This window comes from Anguilla rostrata, chromosome 6 (genome assembly GCF_018555375.3).
Source record: "Anguilla rostrata isolate EN2019 chromosome 6, ASM1855537v3, whole genome shotgun sequence".
Classification (NCBI taxonomy): Eukaryota; Metazoa; Chordata; class Actinopteri; order Anguilliformes; family Anguillidae; genus Anguilla; species Anguilla rostrata.
In genome coordinates, this window is record NC_057938.1 from 20,403,816 (window position 1) to 20,431,662 (window position 27,847).

General features: G+C 38.5%; 1 protein-coding gene across 2 annotated transcripts; it reads right to left on the bottom strand.

Moving 5' to 3' along the window:
- Window positions 1–395: 395 nt before the first annotated feature.
- LOC135256804 (calcium-activated potassium channel subunit beta-2-like) lies at window positions 396–27,728 on the bottom strand. Of its 2 annotated transcripts, XM_064338952.1 has the most exons (5): window positions 27,656–27,728; window positions 6,468–6,584; window positions 5,304–5,474; window positions 3,638–3,833; window positions 396–2,144 (listed from the first exon to the last, which is right to left on the bottom strand). In XM_064338952.1, exons 1-5 carry the CDS (start codon window positions 27,691–27,693, stop codon window positions 1,860–1,862), a joined length of 807 nt encoding a protein of 268 aa, XP_064195022.1. In that variant the 5' UTR covers window positions 27,694–27,728; the 3' UTR covers window positions 396–1,859. The 2 variants fall into 2 exon arrangements, with proteins under 2 accessions (XP_064195022.1, XP_064195021.1); XM_064338951.1 differs by lacking the exon at window positions 27,656–27,728 and having other exon boundaries at window positions 6,468–8,706.
- Between the last annotated feature and the right edge of the window lie 119 nt (window positions 27,729–27,847).

Genomic DNA, 27,847 nt, shown 5'->3' on the forward strand with positions numbered 1-27,847 from the left:
CATTATACTAGATGTCTGTACTGTTATAATATGTTACCACAGTGATATATTGTACACCAGTTGCGTATTATCTACGCAGCAGTGAAAATTAACACAGTTTTCTAATTATACTGCCAAGGGAGAGCATATACAATACAGATAAAAGAGCAAATGGCTGAAAATGTCATCATCTACATATGATTTTAACTATGTTTACAATTTTTGAAGTGGTATCTCCAATGGCAAATATATATTTTTGCTAATGACCTGGTGCCGTTAGTGTTAGTGACTTTACATTTTGGGGATGAAAATGTCTTAACACAACACAAATAGGTTTTGCAAAACACTTGCAGTTTCACTGCTGTGTTTGTCAGAATTCAATGGACAAACAGAAAGAGCAAAGCCAAAGTAATATCGACAGTATAGAAAATATTTATTTACAGCAGTTTAAAAATAATATGTCATGAAAATCAATTATTGCCATTTGACTCAAATTTGTTTGAATGGGAACACAGATATCGGTCACCATGTGACTGGTTTTACACACACACACACACACACATACATCTGCAAAGGACTCAGATTGAGACCTGCATTTGCCAACAGGGTCAGTATATAAAATATATAAGGATAACATTTTCATAGAGGCAATGAGCATGATGATATAACAAAAATAGGTCTATGTCATGGGTATATGTAATGAGGATAAAATTGTGCTTAAGTTGTTAATACAACAAAAATAATTTGCAATTCAAAACTAAAGACACATTTCAAAAGATTAGCTTCTATAATGAGAAAATAAAATCTTTACAGACATATGCAGCACATTAGTCATGGGGCAGTAAACCGGTCCTTAGAAATGAAGTTCTTTGTTCTTTGTCATTTACAGAATTAACTTTGCACTTTCAGGAGTTTCCAAACATAGCAGAGCTCATATCGTTTTGAAGAAAAACATTTATGCAGTAACATTCCTGGCTGTTTAGCATTTTAAACAATGCAATAAGAAAACTTGTTTTCACCACACAGAATGACCATCATGGATTACCCAGATCTACTGATAATTTCATATTATTCATAACCAAGAAAAGGGTATGGTTGGCTTTGATAATTTTGGCATTTTTCTTAACAAAACTCTCTCCCGGAACACATTACTATAGCCATAGTAAGATTAATGGAAGGTCACACTTTATGATTATCAATGTAGCTTAAAACATTTCAGCCAACAAAATCATTGTGCTACACATATACGCGTAAAGAAATGGTACACAAGAAAAATCTGTGAGCCTTTCAGTATCAGGATATACATTCATATGGTGTATAAAACTCTTAAATTATACTTCTGCTCTGAACAGGAGTTATTACGCTACCAATGTACCCATTCAAAACCACCTCTAAAAGTAGTAATAAATACACAGTGAAATCTCTTTCAATGAGGGATGGGAAACTCTAGGTGATAAATAAGTCTATATTAACTATATTCCATAAACCTATATGGTACCTCCTGTTTGTCATAAGCATGACATAACACCTGGCATAACCAGTCATGTCATAACACTGTCATATTATATGAAGCAGTCATATAATGATATGTCACAATTCGCTGCATATGTAAAATTTGCTGCATACATTATCATTTTATAGCACTTGTTTTGAGTCTGCATACATTATGACAGTTATGGCATTTGTGTTGAGCTGTAATGCACCGCCATGGCTGGTCATGGCAGACGTTATGTCATTTTTATGGCAGCATTACACAGGATTCAGAGACTATGCTTCAAGTAGTGTTACCGAAAGTCGTTAAGGTTCTCTGGTGACGATGCGTGGATGCGTCTCCCCATGGCTTCTCTCCGTGGTCCGGGGGTGCCACAGTGGCCCCCGTTTCACCTTTTGGCCTTGCCAATCTGTTCACAGAGGATGGACAGATGCTGCGTGAGCTTCACCATGAGGATGATGAGGGTACCGCCCGCAAACATACAGGAGGGCCAGAGGAGGGAGTGGAACAGCGCCCCCTGGCTGTACAGCCGCGTCAGGATCACGTTGTCCTGCCGCTCGTCCGGGTCGTAGTAGCAGGGCACCTGCTGCTGCGGCTTCAAACGCTCGGATATGTTCGCGATTATTGTGTGCATGGCCGCGTGGTCCTTTCTGCATTTGGGTACGTAGAAGCACTGGGGAGACAGATCACAAGATTAATTACATTACAATCTAATGCATTAACCAGGCACTCTTATCCTGAGAAGCTTTCAATGAAAACATGGTTATGTCAGAAACAGTATTAGACCTGGGGCTGGTTTAACAAAACCAATTTGCGAGGACTTTCATTTGCATATCTTGTCAAAACGTTTCATGAAAAAGTGGCGCTTGCAAATCTCAAATATGGCCAACAGGAACACACTTGGAACATGCGTTCTTAGCTTGCACTCGTGATTTCTAAGTGAAATGCTCCAAAAAGTGCAGAGAAATCTATTTCATCTTGCAGATCTCAACTTGTACATTACAACTTTCATAAAATGAGCCCCTGGCTAATAACACCCTTAGTACGTTTATGTGAAACTTCATTAAAACATTAGTCAATTAAAAACATTAATACAAATCATACCTTTTAAAAAAAAATTGCTCATTAATATTCACTAACAAAAACATGTTTTTGCACAATTGACTAAAAGAAAGTTCTGCCTGGTGGTTCCCAAACTTTTCACATCCATAACCCCTGTTTGCACTAAATGCAGGGCTGTGAAAAAGTATTTGCCCCCTTCGTGATTTTTTCTATGATTTCATATTTGAAATGAATGGTTTTAGATATTTAGACAAAGTAGTTTTAGTAGTAGTGTAGTTTCAGACAAAGGGAATGTCAGTAAACACAACACATATTTTTTTAAACCCACATTTTGAAACACCCATATCACCCATGTGAAAAATTAATTGCCCCCTTAATTTCTCCCTTAGTCACTCAACCAACCAATAAACAAAATTTAATTGAGATTCAGCTGATTGAACACAGCCAGGATTGATTGCAGCCAGCCCTGTTCAATCTAAACTTTGCTCATATTGAACCTTACCATGAGAGTGAAGTAGTCACCATAAAGTTTCTACTGGCACACTGTGCCACAATATGCTCATGTTTTTTATGTGTCAAAACAACTGCACTGTAACCAGAGCTAATAATTTAAATCCTGCTCAGCACAGTAAAATGAAGTACAAAATTACTGCACAAAATTACTTAAGGAAGGGTCAGTATAGGGACACAATATTCTATTGAATTCTGATTTGTATCAGAAATCGATGCCTATGAGATATTAAATCAGAAGAAATTGAATGAGCTAGATGTTTTTTTTGTTTGTTTTTTTTTTTTTTGGCCTGAAAAAAAATTTGTCTTGGAAAATTAGAAATGTATTTGATCAAAGGAAATGTGTTCAGTAAAATCATAAAAAGCAAAGCTAATGACACGGCTTCATACTGCAGGATTTGTGCATGCTCCCGAAGCAGTAAGAATCTTCCAGAAATCTGTCCGTTATTGTAAACAAACTTCAAACGGCAGCAGTCACGCCAAGATGATTCTGCATGAAATGAAGTCTGACGCCCCCTGAAACACTCCCTTGAAAACATAAACGCTCTTGCGCGTTCCGAGGAAGCGCCGCTGACGCGCCGCTGCACGACTTGCCTCCGAACTGGCTTCCTGCGTCTCCTCGTTGTGGGAGAGGCGGACGACCTTCCCGGAGGCGTTGAGGCTGACGAACACCTGCAGGCAGGGGTACTTTGAGCCCCTCCAGCAGTCGGAGCCGCAGCTGTAGGTGCAGTTCATCTCCGCCGTGATGCTGGCATTGAGGACAGTGCAGCTGGACTCCTCCGTCCACACGCTGAGCATTATGGGGAGAGGAAACAGAGGAGGGATATTACCGCCAAGAAAAATACAATGGTGGAAGTAGTGTCGAGGGACGTTTAGAGAACTGCTGCTGTAATGTAGAGGTTTCAGGTTCAAATCCCATTTGGGCAAACTGCAGTAGTACCTTTGACAAAAGTGCTCAACCAGAGTTGCTTCAGAAACTATCATGATATTGTATAAGTTTTGTTTTTCTGCATTTTATAGATATTAGCAATGACCCAATAAGGCAATCCTTATTGCTTCAAATTTTCATTTTGCAACGGTTATAGAACTTAATATTCAGAAACCATTAATCCCTGCAGCTCATGAGTGCACTTTTAATAAGACTGGAAATGTTTTAAAATTGTAAGTTTCACTCTTCGAAGACACAGGAAGAAAATATATTATGGGGACTATTGAAGCAATCTGTTGCTTTAACAGAGATATAGTGGATTCAGTTATCATACAGTGAGATTGATGGAGATTAAATATTATTTATTTTTAAACATTCATTTCCAAAGGCAGCCTAGTTCAAGACAGGACTATGTTTCCTGTAGTGTTCACTGAGTAGTGTGTTCTATATTTGTATTTCTGGATTTCTGTATGCTTGTAGTTATGGAATCCCAACCGATTTGTATTGAAGGGAGGAGAGTTTTCTCTAGCATAATTATAATTCTGTGCAACACTAAATCCCTAGGCCTTGCAGCAGGGCCCCTCTCTCTCCAGGCACCAAACCTCCCAAGGACAACAACAAGTTTGAAATATTGCCTATACGTGTGTCTATGCATGTGTGTGTGTGTGTTTCTTTACTCTCATGTGCATTTCTAGTTGGCCTTACACCTCATTCTCCCCCCTCCATCCTGAACTAGGAGTCTTGGCTTTCCACCCCGTTCTCCCTCTGGCATCCTGATAAAGGAGGAACCGGCTATGGTGACCAGGACTCTGAAAACAACTGATAGATCAAAGACTAAACAATTATTTCTGATTTAAAAGCCTGTTTAGACTAAGCGGTCACCAGGTGCCTATGTAGTATCTCATGTTAGACATAGCCAATTGTGTACTTTATTATATGAATGGACACAGCCAATCATTTTCTTTGTTAAATCTTGCTTTATGCTCAACTATCTGCTAGATACTCTCTACTATCTAATGCTGGGCTAGATCAAAAACCTGCACCCACACTGGCCCTTTTTGGATACGATTAGACACCCCTGCTCTAGACCTTAGGCAAATGATAATTCTAGAAGGACTAAATCACCTTTTCTTGTCAATTTTCTCATGTCAACACAATGCATTACTGCGAGTACATTGTAACTAGTGCAGTGTGTTTAGTAAGTTCAGTGTTTCATTTGACTGGGGGAACGTCAATGTAAAAGTGTATTATTACAGAAAGTCCTTTTGTTTCGGCATTGCTGCACAACCCACCTCTTCCCCTCCTAAAGACCCACCGGCTGAGCTGCTGTACCTGTCTGAGTAGGAGCGCACCATGGTTATGCCCAGGAGAAAGAACATCATGAATGAGGACAGGATCATGATCAGGCCCAGGAGAATGGCCCTGTCTTCGCCCGGCTTCAGCGCGGTCACCGTTTTCTTCTTCTCCAGAAGATCGTACTCCCGGATCTTCTGGTAGACTGTCCTGAGGTTTTAAACACAAGAATATGGCTTTCCCTCCCTTCTCACAGTCAGGTGTACATCAAATACGTATTTGAAACGTAAGAACTCTTTAGACGCCGGTAAACATTTGAAAGCTCTCGGCAGATCCCTGAGTATTTTCAGTCATGTGTGCCATTAACTAAAACATTTAATCATATGGAAGTAGGCCTTTGCTCTGATATTTATGAAAATTGATGTTTATTTTAAAATTGTCCATCATTTGCCGGATTTTTTTGATCTAAAGATTAAAGCATTTCAAGCACATTTGACCCAACACTACAATTTTCAATTTTCCAGTAGTATGTAGTAATAACTACTCCATGTTTTCTTTTTTTTCATGATTAACAAAGCTGAGAAAATATGTCCTCTTACTAACATTCACATTAGCAAACACTGTACTGCTTAACATTTTTACTTTACTACATTATTGTGTCATAGTTAATCAGCCGTGATAGAAAATGCAGCAAATAAAACAGTGAAAACGCAGTGAATATATGAAGGAACATTAGTATTCCAAGAGTGAAGCTGTTACTTTGAACGGTTCCACTCATTCAAATTTAATTTCAGAGTTTGCTTCTGGCAGATATGCACTGCTTAATGTGTAGCTATGAGAGTTTTGCTTGAGACCTTTGTATGGGAAAGAGAGTAGACAATGCCTATCCCATGCTGTTACAGTTCTGAAACACATCATCTTACTACAGTCATTCCATGAAATATGTTTAGAAAAACATGTGCTTTTAAAATATGCTGCACAATTATAAAATTATCATAGTAAAACATTATTATTCAGCTTTAAGTCATCATTTTATATAATAAAAATTTCTGCATTGTATGCTCCAAGTTTTAACTTTACTCATTCAGAATCAATATACATCTTCACATGAATAACTCAGAGATTAGGCCCTATTAAAGTACACGCAATAAAGCTATCAAGAATAAAAACACAAGATATCAAGTTACCATGGTAGCACCTTACCTCCTTTCATTCCCTGCTCCCTGTGGCCCCTTGCTCCCCGTCAACAGGAACATCCTATTGGACGCCCCAGCAGGCCGTCTGCTCAGTGAGACGGTCTGAAAGGAGTACTGAAAAGACCTGCAAAAGCGACATCCAGTAACCCACCACAGCCAATCTCCCGCCGTAACCAAGACCGCGACAAGGAGAGCGGCAATCTCACGGCAACGCGAGGGAAGCATTCATTTCCTACTGCAAAAATATGCAAAAATGATAAATATTTGGATGCCAAATGTCCACCGTGCCTTGCAAAAAATCTGCCCTTCTGGTAGGCTAAACAAAGAGAGTCATTTTTTTTGTTTCCGCTTCGACACAGAGCTGTTCACAGACCCAGTCTTGCCAGGTGTTCGGCCTGCTTAGCCTGCCAGCTCTTCATTTAATTTCATTTCAACAGAACTGATAGCGCGAGGACGGCAGAATGATAATGAGGAGCCGGCAGAGGACCGGTGAGCCACATTGATCCCCTGATCCGGTGGTTTGCTCTGAGAGTTTTTCCAAGTCTCCCACAGTAACACGCCATTGATTAGTCCCCATGGAGCTCCTAGCAACAGGGTCACACGGGAGTTTCAAAGCATTAGCCGCTTCCAGCTATCTTCAGACGGCTAATGCTCCGAAACTCTTTGATTTGTTAAGAGTGGAGCCCTGCCTTTGATACTAAGGTTGTGACCGCAAAACCTCACCTGATAAATGCATAAGATTTCCCCTTCTGTTGCAAATGATAGTAATAAAGTATCATTTCAATTTACCACTTTCATGTTTGCTTAAATGCAGGCCGAACATTGTACATTTTTTCAGGTGAATGATGACCTGTAGTTATGTTTGGCTACTAAATTTTCTTTTTCAGTAGGTTATATTTGTAACTGTAAGATATCCATATTCCATGATTGAAGGGTATACTCATACAAGAGCATCCAAGACTAAGTGCAAACGCAAATAAAACACTCCTGTAGACAGAGCATTCCCATTGACAAGTGAATTCATATATGCAGCCAATTGTTTTAGATTAGCCAGGCACCACTGCTTTGTTCCAATGTGCTATTCATGAACAGTTGAAAATTCCCAGTTGGCATTAACAGGGCAACCCACACAAACAACTGGTCCCAAAAGATAGGAAGCATACTTTGGTACTTTGTTAGATCAGAGTTTATATGTAATTGATTACTATAATAGAGCTATTAGAAGAGATGACCGGAAAGTGAGAATCAAGGGACATCACCTTTAATTTAAAGATATAACTATTAGCTGTCTGTATGTGATAGCACCAGCAGCCAGTGCAAATCCTCAATTCATAAAAGAACAGGAACACAACAGCTCCATAATTTTTGCAGGTTATTTATGTTGCATGGATGTCTTGAATTCAAGTCTTTTAGATATAGCTTGCAATTGCCGGCTTGTAAAATCAGACAGCATTTTAACTTTCAGTTAAGGTTGGTGGGCAAACTTTTTATAACATCAATGAAAAGTAGTATTGGGCTCACAGCTCTTTTCTTCTTAAGAAAAGAGGAATCATTTTCTTAAAACATTTTCCTTTTCTGTAATTTTGCACGCTGTCATTGTTATTTCAGCTAACCTTTAAAAAACACCCCCAATGTCAGTGAGAACTCCTCAGAAATTTGATTTTGAAAACCGGTTCAAGATTATATTACTGCTAACTGCTAAACATAAACTGTGGTTTACTTCCCTGAAACTCACAAAAAAATTTTATTTAAACATACACATTTAATGACCCAGTTGACTTATGATGATATATTTTTCTGAGAAACACTTTAATATATATCCAAATATAAGGATCAAAGCAATGCTTACAGTCAAGAAACATACAGTACCCTCTAGCAGCCAGCTGTTAGCACAACTGTCCATACACTAGCATTTTGAAAATCGGCACTACAGTGGTAATAATGGACAGTTGAGGTGAGGTAGCCAGAAAGATCACCTGTTGAATGCAAAATAGTGCATGGTCCTGCCACTAATTGATCAATATAAGCTATGCCAGAACTAACAGCAGATGAGTTCTTGCTTCCAGAGATTTCAAGAGCAGATATTTTAGTCTGATCATAAGGCCCAGCATCCTGGCAAACATGTATTATGTAATATTGTGCATACAGTGCTTTTCTAGGCATTTCACTTTGTTGAATGTTCACAGCTAAACATTTTTACATGTGAAAACTATATATGGCTTGCAATATATATGGATGTGAGTTTACTGGAAAACATATTAGCAAAAAAAAAAAATCACCTGCACCTGCATATAGTACTGTAAAATTATTAAGTGTTTTAACACTTTAACAGACTTTGTGTTGAAAGAGATGAATTACGTTCTGTAGACCAAGGGGGTTATTTGTGTGTAACTGCATCTTTAGCAGAGTGAAGTGATAATGCTGCCTTCTGGAAGCTCAACACTTGAACAGAAGAATAGATTATTTCCCACTCATCAAAGGGCTGTCAGCTGGACAGCATCCAACGCTGTCAGATGTTTTTGTCATCTGCAGGGCCTTCAGAATGGCCCTGAACACAAGGGAGAGTTATTTCTGGAATGTTTCAGCAGCTGCCTCCTCCATACAGATTTGCAGCTACCAAAAACACAGTTAATTTTTTTAATTGATTTTTAAACTGTAAAGCTAAGTTGGCATTTCTCATTAAACTTGCTTTAGGTTTTAAAAACGAACAGAATGCCATTTAGATTTATGTTTTTACAATGGCAATTGCCAATTAAAAGTTAATTAACCTGTAAAGAAATAACAAAAATTGCTTTATACAATACAATAATTAAAATATTTCATAATTAAAAAAAATGAAATATCATTCTCCTGACACACAGGAGATAACACAAATATAAAGCATCAACCTTTCATGTTTCCCACAATGTTGCCTCATGCAAACCAAAAACTTCCGTGGTATTTTTACTATGTGATTGCAGCACAATCACTTGTCTTTGTTTAATAGTAGCCAGTACAAACTGCAAACTTCCCATAAGTTGATCTGTGGTTTTCATCAAACTTATGAAATACAATGAATTGATTGGTGGCTTCTAAAACAGCTTTTAGTGTATATTTTCGTATACTACAAACTTGCTAAACCCACCCAAAAGAGATGCAGTCCACTGAAATGCAGTCCACTGCACAATCACAAAGCTAAACATCAACAAACATCAAGTGCAACTTTCAAAATGCTCACGTCAATAAAATAATTTATAAAAAACAACAAAATTCAATAGAATTCCTTTCAACAGTGTGCTGTAAATGCTCATTTGGGCATTATCATGTATCCTGACAAGCATAAATAATAATGGAAGAAGCGAGAAAATGTTTTACACAATTATACAATTACTGTATGACGTTAAAAACCCTATTACAGGTTAAAATGTTACAACTGAAAATAAATTATGCTTTCATACATTACTGTGTTACTGGTTGTTAATGTACCACATTGATTTTTTGTTAGGTTATTTGCTGAATAAAGTTCAAAAGGGCTTGGACACATGAATCCCAATGCACCTCTCTTATTTAACCCACAATTACAGGTCTAACCTTGCATGAAATTGTATTGGTAATTACATCACTGAAGGCATATTTTAAAAGGTGAGCATTTTTATGAGGTCATAAAAATGGACAAAGTGATGTACTTGCAACTCAGCACATATTGGTGCCAACAACGCTCCCCTTGAATATTACATTCATGGTGAATTTACCTGTGCATTTTCTTAAGAAGTAAGAAAGGGGACATATTTTTATATTACATTGTAGTTTATATACATAGCATATATCCATATTCAGGGACAATTAAACAGCTTATTTTCAAAAAGTTTGAACATATACAATAAAAGCTATTTTAAATGAATGATTTGCTTAAAATACTATACTGCATGTGCCTCACTAATTATTCAAGCCCACAGAATTATGCCTCATTGTTCCCAGAGGATACTCAAGGACAGTGAACTCCCCACAGACAGTGACTAAAGATGCAAAAGGCAATGTGTGTTACTTTTAACTGTTTTTTTTTTTTTTTAGTGTTGTTATGGAGGTTTTTTTTGTAGCAAAAGTCACAATATGTAAATGGTTTCACAAATCTGTAAATGGAGTTTCACAAATATGTAAATGCCCTTGTCTGATTGGTTGGGAGAGTGTCTCCACCAAAGGGTTAGTATTAGCCCATTAGAACAACTGTGACTTGCATTTTACATATTTGTGAACTCATTCTACATATTTGTAACTTGCAATTTACATTTGTGTGAATGCATTCTACATATTTGTGAAAACATGTATATATTTGTGAAACCCCCTTATACAGATTTTTGAAACCATTTATAGATTTTTAATTCCATTTACATATTTGTGAAACCATTTACATATTTGTGACTTTTGCTACAAAAAATACCTCCATAGCTGTGGACTGTTTACTGGCAACTTCACTGGTAGGGTTCAGACATGCAATCCTCATTGTCAAGCCTCTTGACTTTATTTGTCTGCATGTGTGTTCTCAGTTCCCCTGGGTGTTCATGTTGTTTGTTTTGCTCCAATACTATGTATACATTACCCATAAAGCAACAAGATGTGTAAAGACGGGAATAGTTGAAAGCTTAAATGGATGCTGAGAACAGAATATCACCTTTCTGAAAGGTGCAAGGCCTGTGGGCTACATATTGGACATTACACACTCCATTACTCTCAGGGATCAGGGATTTTCTTTTCACAGGGACCATGTGATTATCCTTGACCTCTCTGCAGTATTTGATAGGGTCGCCACCGCCCCCATAGTCTTCTCTAATCACCTTGGCGATCTCTGACACACCTCTCAGCTGTCTGCTTCAAGAGTCACTCCACCCAGATGAAATGGGGGAAACACAGTTTTAAAACCTTATAACCTCTCAGCAGGTGTTTCTCAGGGTTTGGTCCTTGGTCATTTCCTCTTTGCTCTCTGTACTGTTTCTTGATTCTGTCATCGCCTCCCATTGCTTGTTTTTTCACAGCTATGCTGATGACTAGGGCCACCAGTTTATCTCCCCTTGTTTTCTCACATAGTACTTCAGTCCTCCGCCAGGTATCAGAGATCACGACAGCCTCTTTCTCAAGACAGTTCTCAAACAACTATCGCATTTGCACCACCTCAGTAATCTAAGTAATTGCCACTAATTAAGCGCAGATGATTGAGAGCGATGTTTACAAGCGACACTCACATTAAATTCAGTTCGATTACTTACTGCCATAGAGATTCTCCAGTATTTTTTAATGTTGTACATTGTACAAATGAACTAATGGAATGTAGTGCATTGTAATAATGAACTAATCACGGCCTTTAATCAAGGCCTTAAGTAGAAACAGGTGTCTCAATACTGGGCTAAAAAAAAAAAAAATTAAAAAACCTGCTTTATATGGACACATTTTCCTTTTTTACTGCACTGATACTCAATTCTTATCTTGGGCCAAACAGGCTGCTGGCTTTTGTTTTTTTCCTTATGATCAGTGACCGATTCAGACCCAAGAAACCAGGTGGCCTGTATTAACTGTGTAATAAACTGCTTTATCTAATCAATTGCTGTGCTAACAAGGAAAACCAGCAGAGCCTGTGGCTTTCCAGGACCAGAAATGAGGACCACAGGCTCATTTAAACTTCCATCCAAACTTCCTCCCTCCGGAGCAAACCCTACTGCAAGTAATTTAAACTCCCATTCTCTTCTTTAAAGGACCACGTCCAATATTTTAGTGGATTATTATAAAAAGCAAGCTTTGTCGCATCATTGAAAATTGCCAATGAAGCTTTGCAGTGTAAAAATAGCTTCCAAGCAGCTCTACTAAATAGCTAAACTGTGTCGTATACCAGGGAGAGGACATTCATCCGGTACCCTGTATTACAGTTTGTGTTGCGGTGGAATGATGTCAGAGCGACATGCCACGCATTTGAAAGCCATAATTTACAGTCATGCCTCTCGGCCTATCCCGTTTGAAGTCGTGGCAGGCAGAGGGGATGTAGAGCACTACAGTGATTGTGCGGGACACATTGAAATGCCAGGTGTTATACTATTTTGGTGCTGCTAAACGGGGAGAGGTCAGTTATTACAGCACTTGAGAAGTGCTTTCTCTCACCAGATCTGCCCACAGTTACACAACAGAGGCTAAACTCACTTTGGTTAAACTGTATCATTTATGTATTGCGGTGAGCCAAGCATTTAGATGTCTCACTTCTCACTGTGAGCAGTGTAGGCCTACTGTAGATGCAAGCAACATCCACCATTGCCATTTTTTTCCTCAAAGTTTGGTGAACTAATTCATGTGTTCATGAATAAAAAAACTATTGCTTGAATTTATAATTGAGTCAAAGATGTTAAAGTGCTTGCTACATTCAAGTAAACATGTATACCTGGGACTGAGTGTGAAAAGTTGATCTTTTCACTATTTTCTACTCTTCTGGTTCTGAGTGACTGTAATGTGGCCCAGGACACATTTGTGTACACACTGCTAAAAAAATGTGCCCATACGCAACCCAGACCACTTCCGAATGTGGTCTGAGTGATCAGATCTCAATGTGTCCTCAATGCATCTTGGGTCCATTCACACCTGTAGTTAGAGCTGTCCACTTGTGATTGGATCATCCAAGACGCATTTTAATGCCAGGTCTGAACAGGGCCTAAAAGTCAACACTAATCTAGATTTTTTTTTTTTTTTTTAAACAATGGCTGACATTATTCTTTTGAGATAACAATCCAAACTTGAAATGCGTAGTTGACTTTCTCAGAATATTTGCACGACTTTCTGGATAATTATTTGGAAGGTGTTTAAATCAGACTGTGATGTTTTCCAGAGGATTTGTTTTTAAATTCTGCTTTGAAGAAAGCCTTACTTTAATGTTGCTCTAAATGTGCTCATTCATGTTTAAAGTCATAATGGAAAGTCAATAAACATCTGTCCACTGAACAAACTAATTACACTATGGAGGTAATCATGTGAATAGATTTACACAATAAAATATTACATTAGAGACACCAAGAGTGAATTAAGTCCCATACCGCCAGTGCAGGCTGCAGAGTAAAATGTTAGATGAACTCTCACAATGAACACATGGTCCCTATTGGGGTCATATACACTCTGTTGAATTAACACTGGGGAATGTCTTTTTAAGTTCTTTCTTAGAATATTTATCCACCTACATTCTACACCACTAAAATGTAACAGTATATACACGCCAGTATACCTAACATAACTAAACCAAACTGTATCTCTATCTTATTGATATTGCATATACTGCTGGTACTGCAGAACCATTCTCCTATGCTGTAAAACTGGAATGTAGATATCCCATTAATGTATAATTAACCACCAGCTTGCTTGCTGATTTTAGCAGAAGGAAAGCAGCACAACAAATGGTCACAGTGATTAAATGCATTAGGGACAGCTTTGAAAGTGACATGTTTTACAGAGTCTACGTGACAAGCCAATTCAATTAAAAGCTATCTGAAACAGTGCTGCTCCCATTCCAATGAACCTGTTTCTCTAAAAAAAAATCCTGCATTTCACTCTGTTATCAGAATATTGTCACAAATATGTCTGCTTTCAAAGGATATGTAAGGCAGTGTTTGAAGTACCATGACAGATCATCCTAAAAATATATTTTTAGATGTTGTATGTGCAAGCATGTGCCACTGTTTTGTAACTGTAAGATGTGCAATTTGTTACTAATATAATTTAGTTCATTAATATTAAAAAAGTTAATAAATAGTATTAAAGTTCACATAACATTCACAGCCCATCCTTGAAGACTCATTTCAAGGAACACAAAACCTATGTCCTGCATGGAATTACAATAAATTCCCATATCATATACGTCAAAAGCAGATTCATAAGTAAACCCAAAAAAGTTACCTTTGGTGCATGTCTCCCCTTTTGTTGAGAAATTCCCCCTCACCCTCCTCTTGTGACAAGAAGTATTGTGTTATCATGAAAACTTTTAGCAGATTTGCACCATTTGAAATCATTTGCCTTAAATCCAGATAGATCCTTCTTTCAGAATTCCACAAATCTCCTATTACAGGACAGAAAACAAAAACTGAAAAAAGCTCTGCGCTCAGATGCCTGCTCGCCCTCAAATGCAGCGCCAAGTTCATTGCCATTGCCTCTAAACAGATATCCGTCTGAGTACACAATATAGCTTCATTAAGAACAGAAGACACGATTGACTATTTCAGGAAGAACGTGTTAATAAAGCCATCGTGAAAGACATACCTGTTGGCGCAGCTGTTAATGAATACTGTCAGCACAAGCTCATAGTTGCTGTGCTCATAGCAAATATTGGTCTTATCCAGTGAATGCTAAGGGCTCAACACTGCATTTGGGGAATCATCGCCCCACAGTTTGTTCAATAAATTCCGACTCATTCATTAGACGTGTGCGGTGCCATGCATATTCAAATAAACGCTAAATGTAGCCTCTATGAATTACGGTGAGCAGGTCACGGGGGGGTCAGTGTATGCTCCAAGGGGGTCGATGCCTCTCCATTTTGCAGATTGCCAGGACCTTACTTAACATGCCAACCAGGGATGAAGAGATTTACATGCCATTTTGCGAACACATTTGTCACTATGGCGTCTTAGTATGGAGAGCCCTTGGCACAACCCGTTAACTGCCAAATATAAAACCTTCTGTTCCTCAAACATGACTTCAGGAAGTTGACAATCACAGTTCTACAACACAGTGAGAAAACCGCAATACTGCTGAAACTATACCACTCAATACTGGATTTTTTAATGTAATAAATCTACACAGACTAACTCCTACTCCCAAGAGAATGAAAAAAAAAAAAAAACAGGAGATGACTGAATATCAGTTTGTATGTGCTCCCAGTGAGTTTTGGCTGTCATTAAAGAAATTACTGAATTTAATTTAGATCTATGCTTGAAATGGTTTTGTCTAAATGTGTGTCTTATGGTGAGATCAAAATCACCTCTAAGTATTCTTATCAGGTCCCCATGTTTTGTTTTTAAAACTGATGCAGCAGCTGGCTAATAGCTGTTCACATTGGTATAACAACGGTGTATCCATCTGAGAGAGATTTAATTCAATTGCATACCAGTAAAGCATCTTAGTCCTCCAAAGATAAGCACATTTAGTAATGTATGTGAACAAACCAAGTCTCCACAGAATACTTCAGTTGACAGTTTGTCACAACAAAAATCAACGGTGTACATTTGTTATGAATTTATGAAACTGTCATAACATAATACAGAAAGAACAAGCAAGCAAGAAAAGCATAAGCTGACCTGTAAATTTTTTTACAGTAAGTTGAATGATGCTGTTTTTTTATTTAAATTATATTAATAATCATAAATGTGTAATGCTGTTTACCAGCAGCAATCAAACGGCTAGAATGGCCGAACTCCTGCGTTAAATTAATCATTGGTGCCGTATCATTGGATGCTCCTACATACATCCTTTGTCTGTAACTTAAGTGTTGCCAAACACAAATATACGAATTCAAATGCAAACAAAATCATAAAGCTTGAGAACATGCACAGCAATTAGTGAAACATGACTAACCTAGCCAATCAGCTAGTCATAAACCTCTGACTAACTTGATGTGAGGTCAAGAATGTACCTGTATGGGCGGTCCTGATGTCCAGTCTGGCTGAGCAGCTGCTCAAATTTGAATCCGTTCAGTAATATTGGCTTCCCCTCTGCGCGGCAAAGATCGCTCTGGTTCTGAGATAATCGGGAAGCTATTAAAAGGCCTGTTGCCACCGTAGATTTGCGACTCCAGCGAAGTTTGAGGGGGGACGAAATTGCGGTGAACGGTGGTTTAATCAACACTTAAAGAGATGCGAACACAGCTGCCTTGCAGGGGCCATGACTTTGCGGTCTTTGCTCTCAGAGGGTATGGAGCAGAGGCAAGGAGAGCCATACTTTAATTATAGTGCCAAGGCTTTGCACTATGGCCAAAGTACAGAGACGCGGAAAGGATAACCGTTATTAATGGCCGTGCGCACCTCCGAGTAACTGGCACGTCGGAAGAATAATTACGACTATGTGTGTCCTCCCTTATCTGTGACTTTAATGACTGCTGAGTCTGCAGTCTGCGAAGAAAATGTGGTTTGCGAGGAAAAAGGAAGAGGTCGTATTGGGAGAGACAGAAAATTGACACCAGCGCGTGGTGGCTTTAAAAAAAGAGATTCTGCCTGTGCCAGAACAGACATCCTCCTGAAATTGTTCCAGTTCATCTTTTTCATTTTCCCGTACAGGACATGCTTCAAAGCCCACATTTACCGCAGAGCAAATGGAAACAATTTACGAGCATTAAAATAAAACATACTACCGCGCTTCGGCCGTACCTGCAATGCAGTGCTGTTCTGCTTTGCTGAGTTATTTTGAGTGGACACGCGTCCTTGCTATCTTACATGTGTTACGTGCATTTTATGTTGCGGATATACGTAGACCATCACATCTGAGTCCAAAAGTAGAACTCCAAAAAATAAATAATAAAATATTTACCTCATTTTGTATTGTGATTTAAGAGGGTTTTATTTCAAGCCTGCTAAATTTCAGTCTTCAAGCAAACTTGAGCACCTTCAAACAAATCCCCTTCAGTATTCATTAACCCTTTAATCAATTCACAATTTTCTTAATGGACATATTGATTGATGTTAGTTCAATATTTTCAAGAATATTTCTCTCACTTAAGATTATTACAGAACCATACTCATGATCATGCACACCATCTTATGAAGGAAATGTCAATATAACTCATTCATTCATATACAATTCATTCAAAGATCATTATTTAAGATGAACATCTGTATTAATGGCACCATGCTTGACAATAAAATGAATAGTACCAATACTAAAAATTAACAGGCCAAATGCTATTGATATACACATACTACTATTAGTCAATAGACTTATTCCTTATATACTAACATAAGCTTAATTTACATATTGCTCATTCCTCTTGTTCACACAATTCTAATAAAATATATAATTGAAGGAAGTTAGTGGGTTATCTGAAGTTCATAGGTATAGTCATCATGGAACCAAGTTGTGATGTCAGTGTTAATGTGGATAATCAATGGTCCAACGTTGTCACTTTTCTGTAACTGAACAAAACATGTAACCAAACGTTGCTTTCTTCCACTTAACTGTCATTATTTTGTATCTATGTGAGTAACTCAATATCATGAGACATAAGTGAAAAGTCATAAAATAATTAGGCCTACACAAAAGCTAGCATATTACAATGGTACCAACAAAGGCAGACAATTTGGATATCAATGCATAATACTGAGCTGCTGCAACTGCCAAACGATACAGTCCAAACAATGTATAAGAACAGAATTCATCCTGGATAATTTTATTTTTGCTACAATTTTTTTCACAATTTCTAAGCACTTCTAATATATTTATTGCTTTTCTAAACGAGTGCTGCCCAATCCTGTTCCTAGAGATTTAATGACCTGTATGTTTTCATTTCAACCCTAATTTGGCACACCTGATTCTACTAATCATCAGCTCATGGTATTCATTTCTACTGTAGTTGTGTATGTTATTTCACCATGTGGCTTGTAGGCTATGTTCATGTTATCCAGCTAATTTAAGCATAAATATATGGTTTCGCAGGTTTGGTCTTAAAACTGTGTTGCCCCAGTAACAAGTCTGGCTAAATTATGAACTTGCTTTGTGAAACCAAAAATCCCGAGTTTATCCCAAAATGTCAACAAACTAATCGGGTTAACTGAGCCATGTACGTGAAACAGGGCCCTGTTCTGCGCTAACTTAACCATTCCTTTTTCCCTCAAAAATGATTCCTCTGGTCCATTTTGTCTTGATAATTTTTATTCTACCACAGGAGGAATGCATTTAGGAATAGTGCTATAAATTTTAACATACTTGCACATCCACCTCAATTCCAAAAGACAGGCATTATTTTGATCTATAGCACCACCTACGGGCAAGGTGGTGCTATAGATCAAAATAAATGGACAAGTAAATGTAAAATGGGCATGGCAAAAGGCTGAAAATGGGTTAATTGATCCTGTGGATCGACCAACCAAAATTGAAACAATGTGGTTTCATCACATGTGTAAGCAATCTAAAGTTCAATAGGGTAGGGTCTGAACAGTGGCTTTGGCTTATTTTCACATATATCTTGACACTGCGCTCTGGCACTTAAGAAATGACATCGATTGGCCTGACATAGTGCCCCCACAGGTAAAAAGGTGTTTTATCAGAGATACCATCATTCATGGTATCTCAGACACCGCTGATCCGATTTTGACTAAACTTGGGGGGATTGACGCATCTTGACACTGGATTTATTCAATGATTCTGAATGGCTGAACATAGCACCCGCTGCAGCCCAGAAGGTGACGCCGGTTCGCCATTGGTCCAATTTTGACAAAAATGACGCATCTTGATACTCTGCTCTGGCGTATACAGATAACACTGATTGGCCCACAACAGTCCCTTTCCAATCAGAAGGGGTCACTGCATCATTTGTGTGGGATGACATTTTTACTGTTGCCTTACACTCTCTCCCCTCAACAAGGTGTTTATTTATTTATTTATACTTTATCTTCCATCAGTCAAGGTGTTTTTTTTCTCCTTTCGGTCAGCAGCCATTGTTTCCCTGCGCACGAGATGGACAGTATGTGCATGAGTGTGCCTGGCAGCCAGGCTTCAGGTACCAACCGCGTATTACACTGGTCTGAATGGGAGCACAGATGGTAGCAAGAGCACTTGTGTGTGCTTGCTTGATGCATCTCCATGGACACACAGTTGTGTGTGTGTGTGTGTGTTTGTGTGTTCATGAGCAGCACTGATTAAAAATGATAATGTAAACCCCCGGATGTAATTTCCATCTAGCTCAGGTATTTCAATAGGTGAAAATGTGTACATGAGCACGTATACTAGTGTTTTTGTGTGTAGGGACAATGGAGAGTTTGTGTGTATTGTGGGTGTATTTATTCAAATAAAATACATTCAAATAAGATTCGTTCATGGATCATATTGACACAAAGCACTAAGCTGAAACGTTTTCTGTCCAGAAAATCAGACAATCATTGAAAAATGATGAAAATGATTTTTGCTTTTCTGGGTAATTTTATGAAAAGTCATTTAAGATCAAAGAGGTAAACCACTGATTTCTGTCTTTTTCACGTTTTAAGTTGTTTTCGAGTCACATTGACCCAAAACAACAGGAGGGCTGACTAGTAATATCCATCCATCCATCCATTATCAATACCCGCTTATTCTGAGCAGGGTCTCCAATTAGCCTACCTGCATGTCTTTGGAATGTGGGAGCAAACCGTAGTACCCAGAAGAAACCCACACGGACATGGGGAGAACATGCAAACTCCACACAGAAAGGCCCCAAGCTGAGATTGGGACCCACAGTCTTCTTGCTGTGAGGCGACAGTGCTACCCACTGCACCACCGCACAAAAACATTTAATGTAAATTGCTTTTATGTAAATGTTAGCTTCCGAAGGACTAATATGGAACCTTTCAGTAGTGGTCAGAATAAAACCTTCATTTGAATAAAATATCATTAATGTCATAGTATAGGGTTATGCCGACATTCATTTAGTTTACAAACAGATTGTTGGTGAGTGTCTAACACAAAGGGCAACACTTATAGATTGAATATTTCCGAAAAGCTTTTAAATAGGAAGGGGAATCAGTGTTCTTACTTTACAACAATGTAATTCAGATCAGATGAAATATTGCCAACCTTCATGTGTTCCACAGGAGAAATAATGTGTTCTCCAGACTTCTCTCACTGCAACTTCAATAACTTTGAAATATATCCACAACAAAAAGAAACCTTTTGGCTTGGGTCTACTTTGTGTCTTTTCTTAGTTAAGAGAGAGCATCACTCAACTTTAATCACTGCTATATAATTTATTTTCCTGCCCATAGTCTCTAAACAATGATATATTTAAATCTCATACCAGGTAGCTATTTCTCACTCTGCTTATTCTTAGATTTTCCTAGCTGTTATATTTGTAATGAACTGCCCTCTGAGCCTAAATCTGTTGGATCACATTCAGCATTGATGTGATATGTTTCCCAAGCCCCTGGGGACATTTGACATGAAGCCAAGGGACAATATTTCCATAATAGTTTTGAATATGTTCTTGTGTGACTACTAAATAAACTGACACCAGTAATCGTTCTCATTAAAACTATTCACTGAGGATAGTATCTTAAATCAAATTCTAAACTTATATGCCATTTTGTATTAGACAGCATGGTCACACTTTATTGTTTATACAGTATCCAGTTTATACAGTATATGCTGAGTAAAAGTAGGAAATAATGCACAGGAACTCACCAACAGGTTTTGAGCTGTTTTGAAATGGTCAATTCCAGCACATGCTCCTTATGTGCACATACATTTTGCGGGAATGTTTTCTTTAAATGAGCATTTATAATTTGCTATACTGTAGATGCTTTCTGAAATTATACACAAACAAAAAATTGTATAACCTGTTTGTTAATAGCTCATTAGCCATTTAATACATTTATTATTAAAACAATTGCTTTATTATCGCTGCATAATCGTAAACCGTCTGCCAGTGGTGGAATTATGCCCTTAAACTTAAGTGTGACTGACATCAATGACAAAAACAGATTTAACTTACTGTTCTGCTGCATGCTCGAGCCCTGCCGTAATTCCTGACATTTAAATGGGTCATCGGAAATTTGCCAATCACTTCTTTCGACTGAGAGCGTCGCCCCTTTTAAAGCCGCCGCCCAGGGCATTCTCCGCGGAGCCTGATAGAGTGGCTATCGCGCCGCGGTCAGATGACCAAACGATCTCCCGTCTCACTCAAGGAATTTCCCGCCAGCCCAACCTCCCCTGCCCTCATTCAATAACGCTGTGCGACAGAAGCCCATCAGCCAGCTGGCGCTTAGCAACGCGAGGTGTGCGCTAGCATGGGCATCTGCTCTTTCGTCATGGGCAGTCATGAGGCAGCACATTTCAGAAGAGCAAGGCATTGTAATAACAGATGAACCAATGGGCAATGACACGCACCCCCCGTACCCATCTGTGCGATAAATACAACTGAGTCTTTCTGAGAAATCGCATGACGCTGATGTTCCTACAACCAATAAACACGTGTACTACTGTACATGCTATCGAGCCATCGGTGTTCTGCGTCTAAGGAAAGATTTTGGAATTGTTTTACTTGAATTGTACAATGTATAATGTGTGGGTTTATTGATGTACCTTTCTGCATGGTGTTTTATATGTAAACCGACTGCTTGTTGTTTGTCTTGGCCAGGCCTCCCTTGAAATAGAGATGGAAATCACAATCAAACTCACCTGGTGAAATAAAGAATAAATTAATTATAAAAATAATCCACAAAACCATACAGGTACACCTGTGAACAGATCTGTGAACAGATTTGTTTGTTTTAATGTTCTGGGTGCAATGATGTAACTTCACAGTGGTCATGCAGATGCTGTGTACAATGTAATTAAATACAGTATGTACCATGTCACTACTTTACTGCATTGTACTGTACATACACAAGTTGACTGTTTGGTTAGAATATATGACGATATTATGTGGCCTTTTGGCAGTATATCATCATTAGCATTCAAAGGCAGCATTCAATCCATGGAAAAAAAATATTTGCATCACATTTGCAATGCAAGCATTTAGTGCCAGTGTGAGTTTGATGTTTGTGCTCATATATACTGAGCGTAAAAGGATTTCCACTGAATGTACGTGTCCTGGGTCAAATATGTATTTGAAGTACTTTCTCTTCAAAGATGAATGAATACTTTTTTCTCTTCAAAGATGGTCCAAGACACTCCTGCATCCCTGTGAATTTTCAATGAAACAAGCAACTAAAAAGCAAGAGTTTGAAAGAAGGCTTTTAGTCATTGATGAAAATGCTTTTAAATCAATGAAGAAAGTTTACAGGGATTTTACTGATGTCCAAAAGGTTAATGCATTTCAAATATGCACTTGACCAGTGTCTGGCATTTAAGTATTGTATCATCATGCAAATGTCCATACTGCAGATTATTAATTATGCTTTTAAGCACTCCCAGAGGGCAGCCTGTAGATACACATTTAGTAGAATAATTAAAACCATTTTCTGTTCTGCAATACCCCTGCCTTACCCAGCACTCTTCTTTTATTTTCATCGTAAATGTATACATATGCAGCTCCCTGGGACAATGAACTATACTTAGTTTTATTTAAACCTAAGTCTGGCAATAAAATAAGATCCATCTTCTCTCCTGCTAACAAGTGCCCAATGAACCACTTGCTGCAGACAACAAAGGAGCCCCTGTGTCTGTCTACAACATAATCCTGTTTTGACCAATCACAAAGTTTTGTATTTGTTTGTACGTTATTGCAGTCAGGATGTTTGGTTATGTTAATTGAAACTTACTCATTTGAAGTGAGAAGTTACCCTATGGTTTATCCAGTATGAAATATGTATATATGCACAGTTGTTGGCCATTCGGACTTAAAAGTATTAATGCAAGTCATGGTGTTATGTTCATGGTGCAGTCTTTAAGTGTTTGGCAAATGGTACAATTTTTGTTCTTTTCGCTATATTCTTCAGCACATTGGATTTGAAATGAAACAATGAGTATGAGGTTAAAGGCCCTTATCTTTACACAGTGGAGGTAGTATTATGGCTTGGGTATGTATGGCTGCCATTGGAACTGGCTCAATTGATGATGTAACTTTTTATGGCCGCAGCAGAATGAATTCTGAAGTATAAAGAAACATCTTATCTGCTCAAATCCAACCAAATGCCTCAAAACTCACTGGACAACACTTCACCTTGCAGCAGGACAATAACCTCAAACACTCTGCTAAAGCAACCACGAGTTTCACAGGACCAAAAGGTGGAATGTTCTTGACTGGCTAAGTCAATCAACCAACCTGAATCCAACTGAACATGTGTTTCACTTGCTGAAGACAAGACTAAAGGCAAAAATTCTCCCAAAACAAACAGGCACTGCAGATGGACATCACCAGGGAAGATACCCAGCAACTGATTATGTCTATGGGTTTCAGACTTCAGACAGTCATCAGATCTGAAGGATTTCACAGCCAAAACAACAAAATTTGTGCCACTAGCTAAATACATACAGACTACAATGTATAGAATAGGTGTAATTGAGTTGAAGTGCATTCTACACTCATATCTGGACATTTTACAGAGTTGTGTGGGATAGCTTGCCAGGTCATGTTGAGACCTTTGGGGTGTTCCAGTCCAGGCTTGATGCAAATCTGGATAGTATAATCTGTTGGTAAATGACAAGTGCAAATGGACTGAATGTTCTGTTCACTTCATCATGTGTTCTTATGTAAAATACTGTATATAAGCCTTGAACTGAATCGTTTATGTTCCATGCCTATTAAAATTGGCATATTGACAAAGCACCACAGGAAATCTTCATTGCAATGAGGGGGTGGCAGCGATAAGCCTGACCCTGAAAGAAAAAACATGCCTGCTGGACGGTACGGGGTTGGTCTGGATCTACCTATCAAGGTTCTTTGGGTTACAGGCAGAATTACTCCTCCCAATGATGCACCAGTGCCTAAAGTTTACAATTGGTCCTCAGTAAGAAATACGTCTCTCCTCGCATCTGATTTGTCCTCGCTTACCAGGTGCCCAAAGTTTACAATTGGTCCTCAGTAAAAGTGCACTGTCCTATGGGTAAGTGCATCGGTCGGAGTTCAGCTGCAGTGCTCCTGGAGTGCAAGAATGGGGGCAGAGATATTTGCTACAATTAATGGACGACAGATTTTGCCATCAAACATGAATCATGTAATTGAAATGTATCTGTAGTTACGTGGAGATGAACCAGAACCTCCAAACACTTTCAAACTTTAATGAAAGGTCTTAAGTTACTTTTAAATGTCATGCTATACATTTTTAAATATAACATTTTGTGATAGTCTATGTAGTAAAAGTGGGCCACTTATATTACCCTATAGGCATCTATGGCGCATAAAAGCCATCATGTGATGGGGAGGTCTATTTAAGGTTTCTTTGTATTTATTTGAAAACTGACGAATGTCAGCCACTATTAATAAAGTACCAACTTGCAATATATGGCGTGATGTAGAGTTTCATTTTGTTGTTTGTGTTTGTGTGTCTCTGACACCTGCAGTCTACACTGAGGTGTGCAAACAGTTTTACCCTAATAGCTCTTAATGAATGAAACTCAAGAGAGAAATTGACACCAAGGCACAGCTGCTGTCTCTCTCACACACACACACACACATGCACACGCACAAACACACACACACAAACATACAGTACACACACAAATATGCACATACACACACACAAATGCATACTCTAGAGACAGCAGAGATTATATTCCTAGGGCAACAATCATTGTCATATGAATATATGAAATCCTAAGTTTGCGTTACAAGAAATAATTGTTTTATTACTTGCATGACAAAGCATATGAATTTCATGATAGGCTGTAGTAAGGCGTGAATGTATTATCCATGCTGAATGAATGATGAATATTCAGTGTACAGTACGTTATACTAAACTATGCTAGTATGAGAACATTGCTATTGAAATTGAAATGGAGGGAAAGGCAGAAATAGTGATCTGCAGGTTCAAGTCCTACCTTTCATGATTCTGATTTTCCTAGATTGGTTGGATAATCCCATTTCCGACCGAGGGGTGTGAACAACAGCTGTGCTTGAAAAGGTCTGTTGGAGCCTCTTATTTGTTTGTTGTGTTTCTGAGGTGGTTAACTCCTGCTCTAAGCTCCGGTGCTCAAGTTGCCTGACATAGCTGAGAGTCCAGCAAGAGTGACAGGCACAATGGACCCTCATGCTTAAAATTAGTTAGGCAGGCGCGCATTGACTGCGTGTGTACGCGTGTGCGCATGTGCGTGTGTGTGTGTGTGCGTGTGCGCGAGCAAAGCTCTGAGTCATATTTTTATGATTACTATGTAATGACAAATTCTTTAAAGGTTAACCATTGCACTCATATAACTTTAAATTGTTGAAAGAATCTTTTGGTGCTCTTAAACAGCAAACAAATGATTCATAAAACATATTTTAAAATAGCAATAAAGCACTACTGTGATTATTCTTATTGTTATGATTGTAATTATTAGCAGCAATACAGCACAATAACAAGGCTGTGCACATTGAATTTCCTTCCATGACATCACTTGCCATCTAGTGGAAGAAACTTGGTACAACAGTGTTTTTTTCCAGTTCAGTCGTATTACACCTTGTTCTAACCACAGCAATGGAATGAGCGCTATGTTCTGTAAAGACATGTAGAGAGCACTTTAGGGGAACGGGGGGTGGGGTTTAGAGGGACCAATGTATAGGCGCACTGGTCTATAGAATTCTTTATATGCAACAAAATAAATTGAAAATATATTTTGGTAAAAAAAAGTGTGTATTTGTGAACAGCTGGATTGTTAAAATACAAAAAGTGTTTTGAACAGAGTAATATTTTATGAAAACAAGTTGTTTCATTTTCAGGGGTTTTGACAAGCTAATAGTAAACAGTAGCCATCATTTTAAACTCTCAATGTAACATTTAATTCACATCAAGGAAGTATGGCTGCAGAAACAAAACTTCAATAAAAATGATTAATTATTACTACCGATGAACACAAAAGACTGGATTCAAATTTTGTTGCATTACAATGAATCCATCAAGAGATCTACCCGATTTGGCTAAGGGTTAAGTTGTAAAATAGATACTGCCCTGCAGTGACACCTCTCTTGATTTTACGAGTGGTTCCCGTTCTGTTCTAAACGAACAAACGCTGCAGCCTATATGATTTAAAGTGTAGTCTCGCTGTGACGCACGTGATCTGTCAACATGAGAGGCTGTCGTACCCTCGCTGAATTCATTCCTGTGAACCTAAATGGATGCATCGCAGAGACCTTTGCACTAATTGGACACCTTACAGTTTAGCTATGACTCGATGTGCCGGAGCACTGAACTGAACGATCCTCGCAAAAAAATGTGCTGACATTCATCTGGATTAACTGAAAAGGACAAACTTCAAAGGGCCTGTTCAGAATCACCTCTCAAATATTTCGCAATTACACGGTCACACTCTCAGCACAAAGTCGCCGGCCATGGTTATAAACAACGACAGTTGGCGTGGCTCATTGGTGTAGTGTATTAAGAAGGCGGTGCACCTATAGGAGAACAGCTGAAGCATGTACTTCCAGTCATTAGCACAGATTCAGTGTAGAAAAGGTCATCCAACATGGGCGTGAGAGGGGGTGTGTAGCCACACAATTTCAAATACTGCCACTAACTTATTACAAGTGAACAACACCTTGACCCACAAGATCTTACACAGGTCCACGTGCCTTCAAATTACGTATTTAGGTGACAACCCATTATTTCATTAGCTTCCAAGGAATAAAAATTGTGACTTTAGAAAGAGGTGTCTCATTCCTTCCCTTGTATTGGGTAATAAACATGCAGTAAGTGAAAACATAATCAAATAACAGCTCACAATAAGCTGTTCAGTTGGTTGTATACATGGCCACCTAAAATACTGTTACTTGAAATTTCTTTTTTTAAATTCACATTATTCTCACAAAAAAAAATGTCGACATATTATGTACGCTAGACCATTTTATCATTCTCAGCTTGGAAGAAAAAAAAAAAAATACATATCACACAAAAATGTGCAATAAACTACAAATAATTTAAAAAACTACACTTAATTAAACAGAAATAAGAAGCTTTTGCAGTTTTGCTGAATCCTAGACATTTAAAATTTCTAAATTTCTGCTGTTTTTTATAACTTTTTTTTTTTTTTTTTTTTTTTACAGTTTCCCTCAGTATATTTAAACTTAAATGTGCACAGGATGGTATCTCCGAGCTTAAATACACTTTGGCATTAATTTAAAGGAAAATTTTGTAACCTCACTGCGGTCTCCGGTGTTTATAAGTTGTTTATATCTACACCCAAGGCATGTTCATAAAATGGCCCGGCGAATGGCACAACTTGCCAGAGAGAGAGAGAGAGAGAGAGAGAGAGCGCGGTTGCCCGAGTGGTAAAGGTTGTGGGAGCTAGGAAAAGAAACGCGCTGGTGCGCACAGATAAGCTCTCTCTAATAAACCGCAGAACACGAGAACAGGAGAAACGCGTGGAAAGAAGCGGCCGGACGGTCTTTACCTCACGTTCCTCCTTGTGAGGCGCTCTTCTTGGCGCATGGCTCTGCCCTTTCCCAATGTCTGTTCGCTCGTGCCCCAAACAGGAAAAGACAGAGGGAAGTACATTATGTGCATGAAAATAACAGGAAAGGAGGGTGCCCGGGTCATTTTTTGTGCCCGGGTCAGGCTCTTACTCCTGCAGACCAAACGCAGT

Bases quoted from the DNA above. Each gene is read 5' to 3' on its own strand.
- LOC135256804 (XM_064338951.1), bottom strand. From the start codon at position 6,685: ATGCTTCCCTCGCGTTGCCGTGAGATTGCCGCTCTCCTTGTCGCGGTC. The intron at 5,475-6,467 runs GTAAGGTGCTAC...TTAAAACCTCAG, and splicing joins GGAGCAGGGAATGAAAGGAG to GACAGTCTACCAGAAGATCC. The intron at 3,834-5,303 runs GTACAGCAGCTC...CATAATGCTCAG, and splicing joins GTGCGCTCCTACTCAGACAG to CGTGTGGACGGAGGAGTCCA.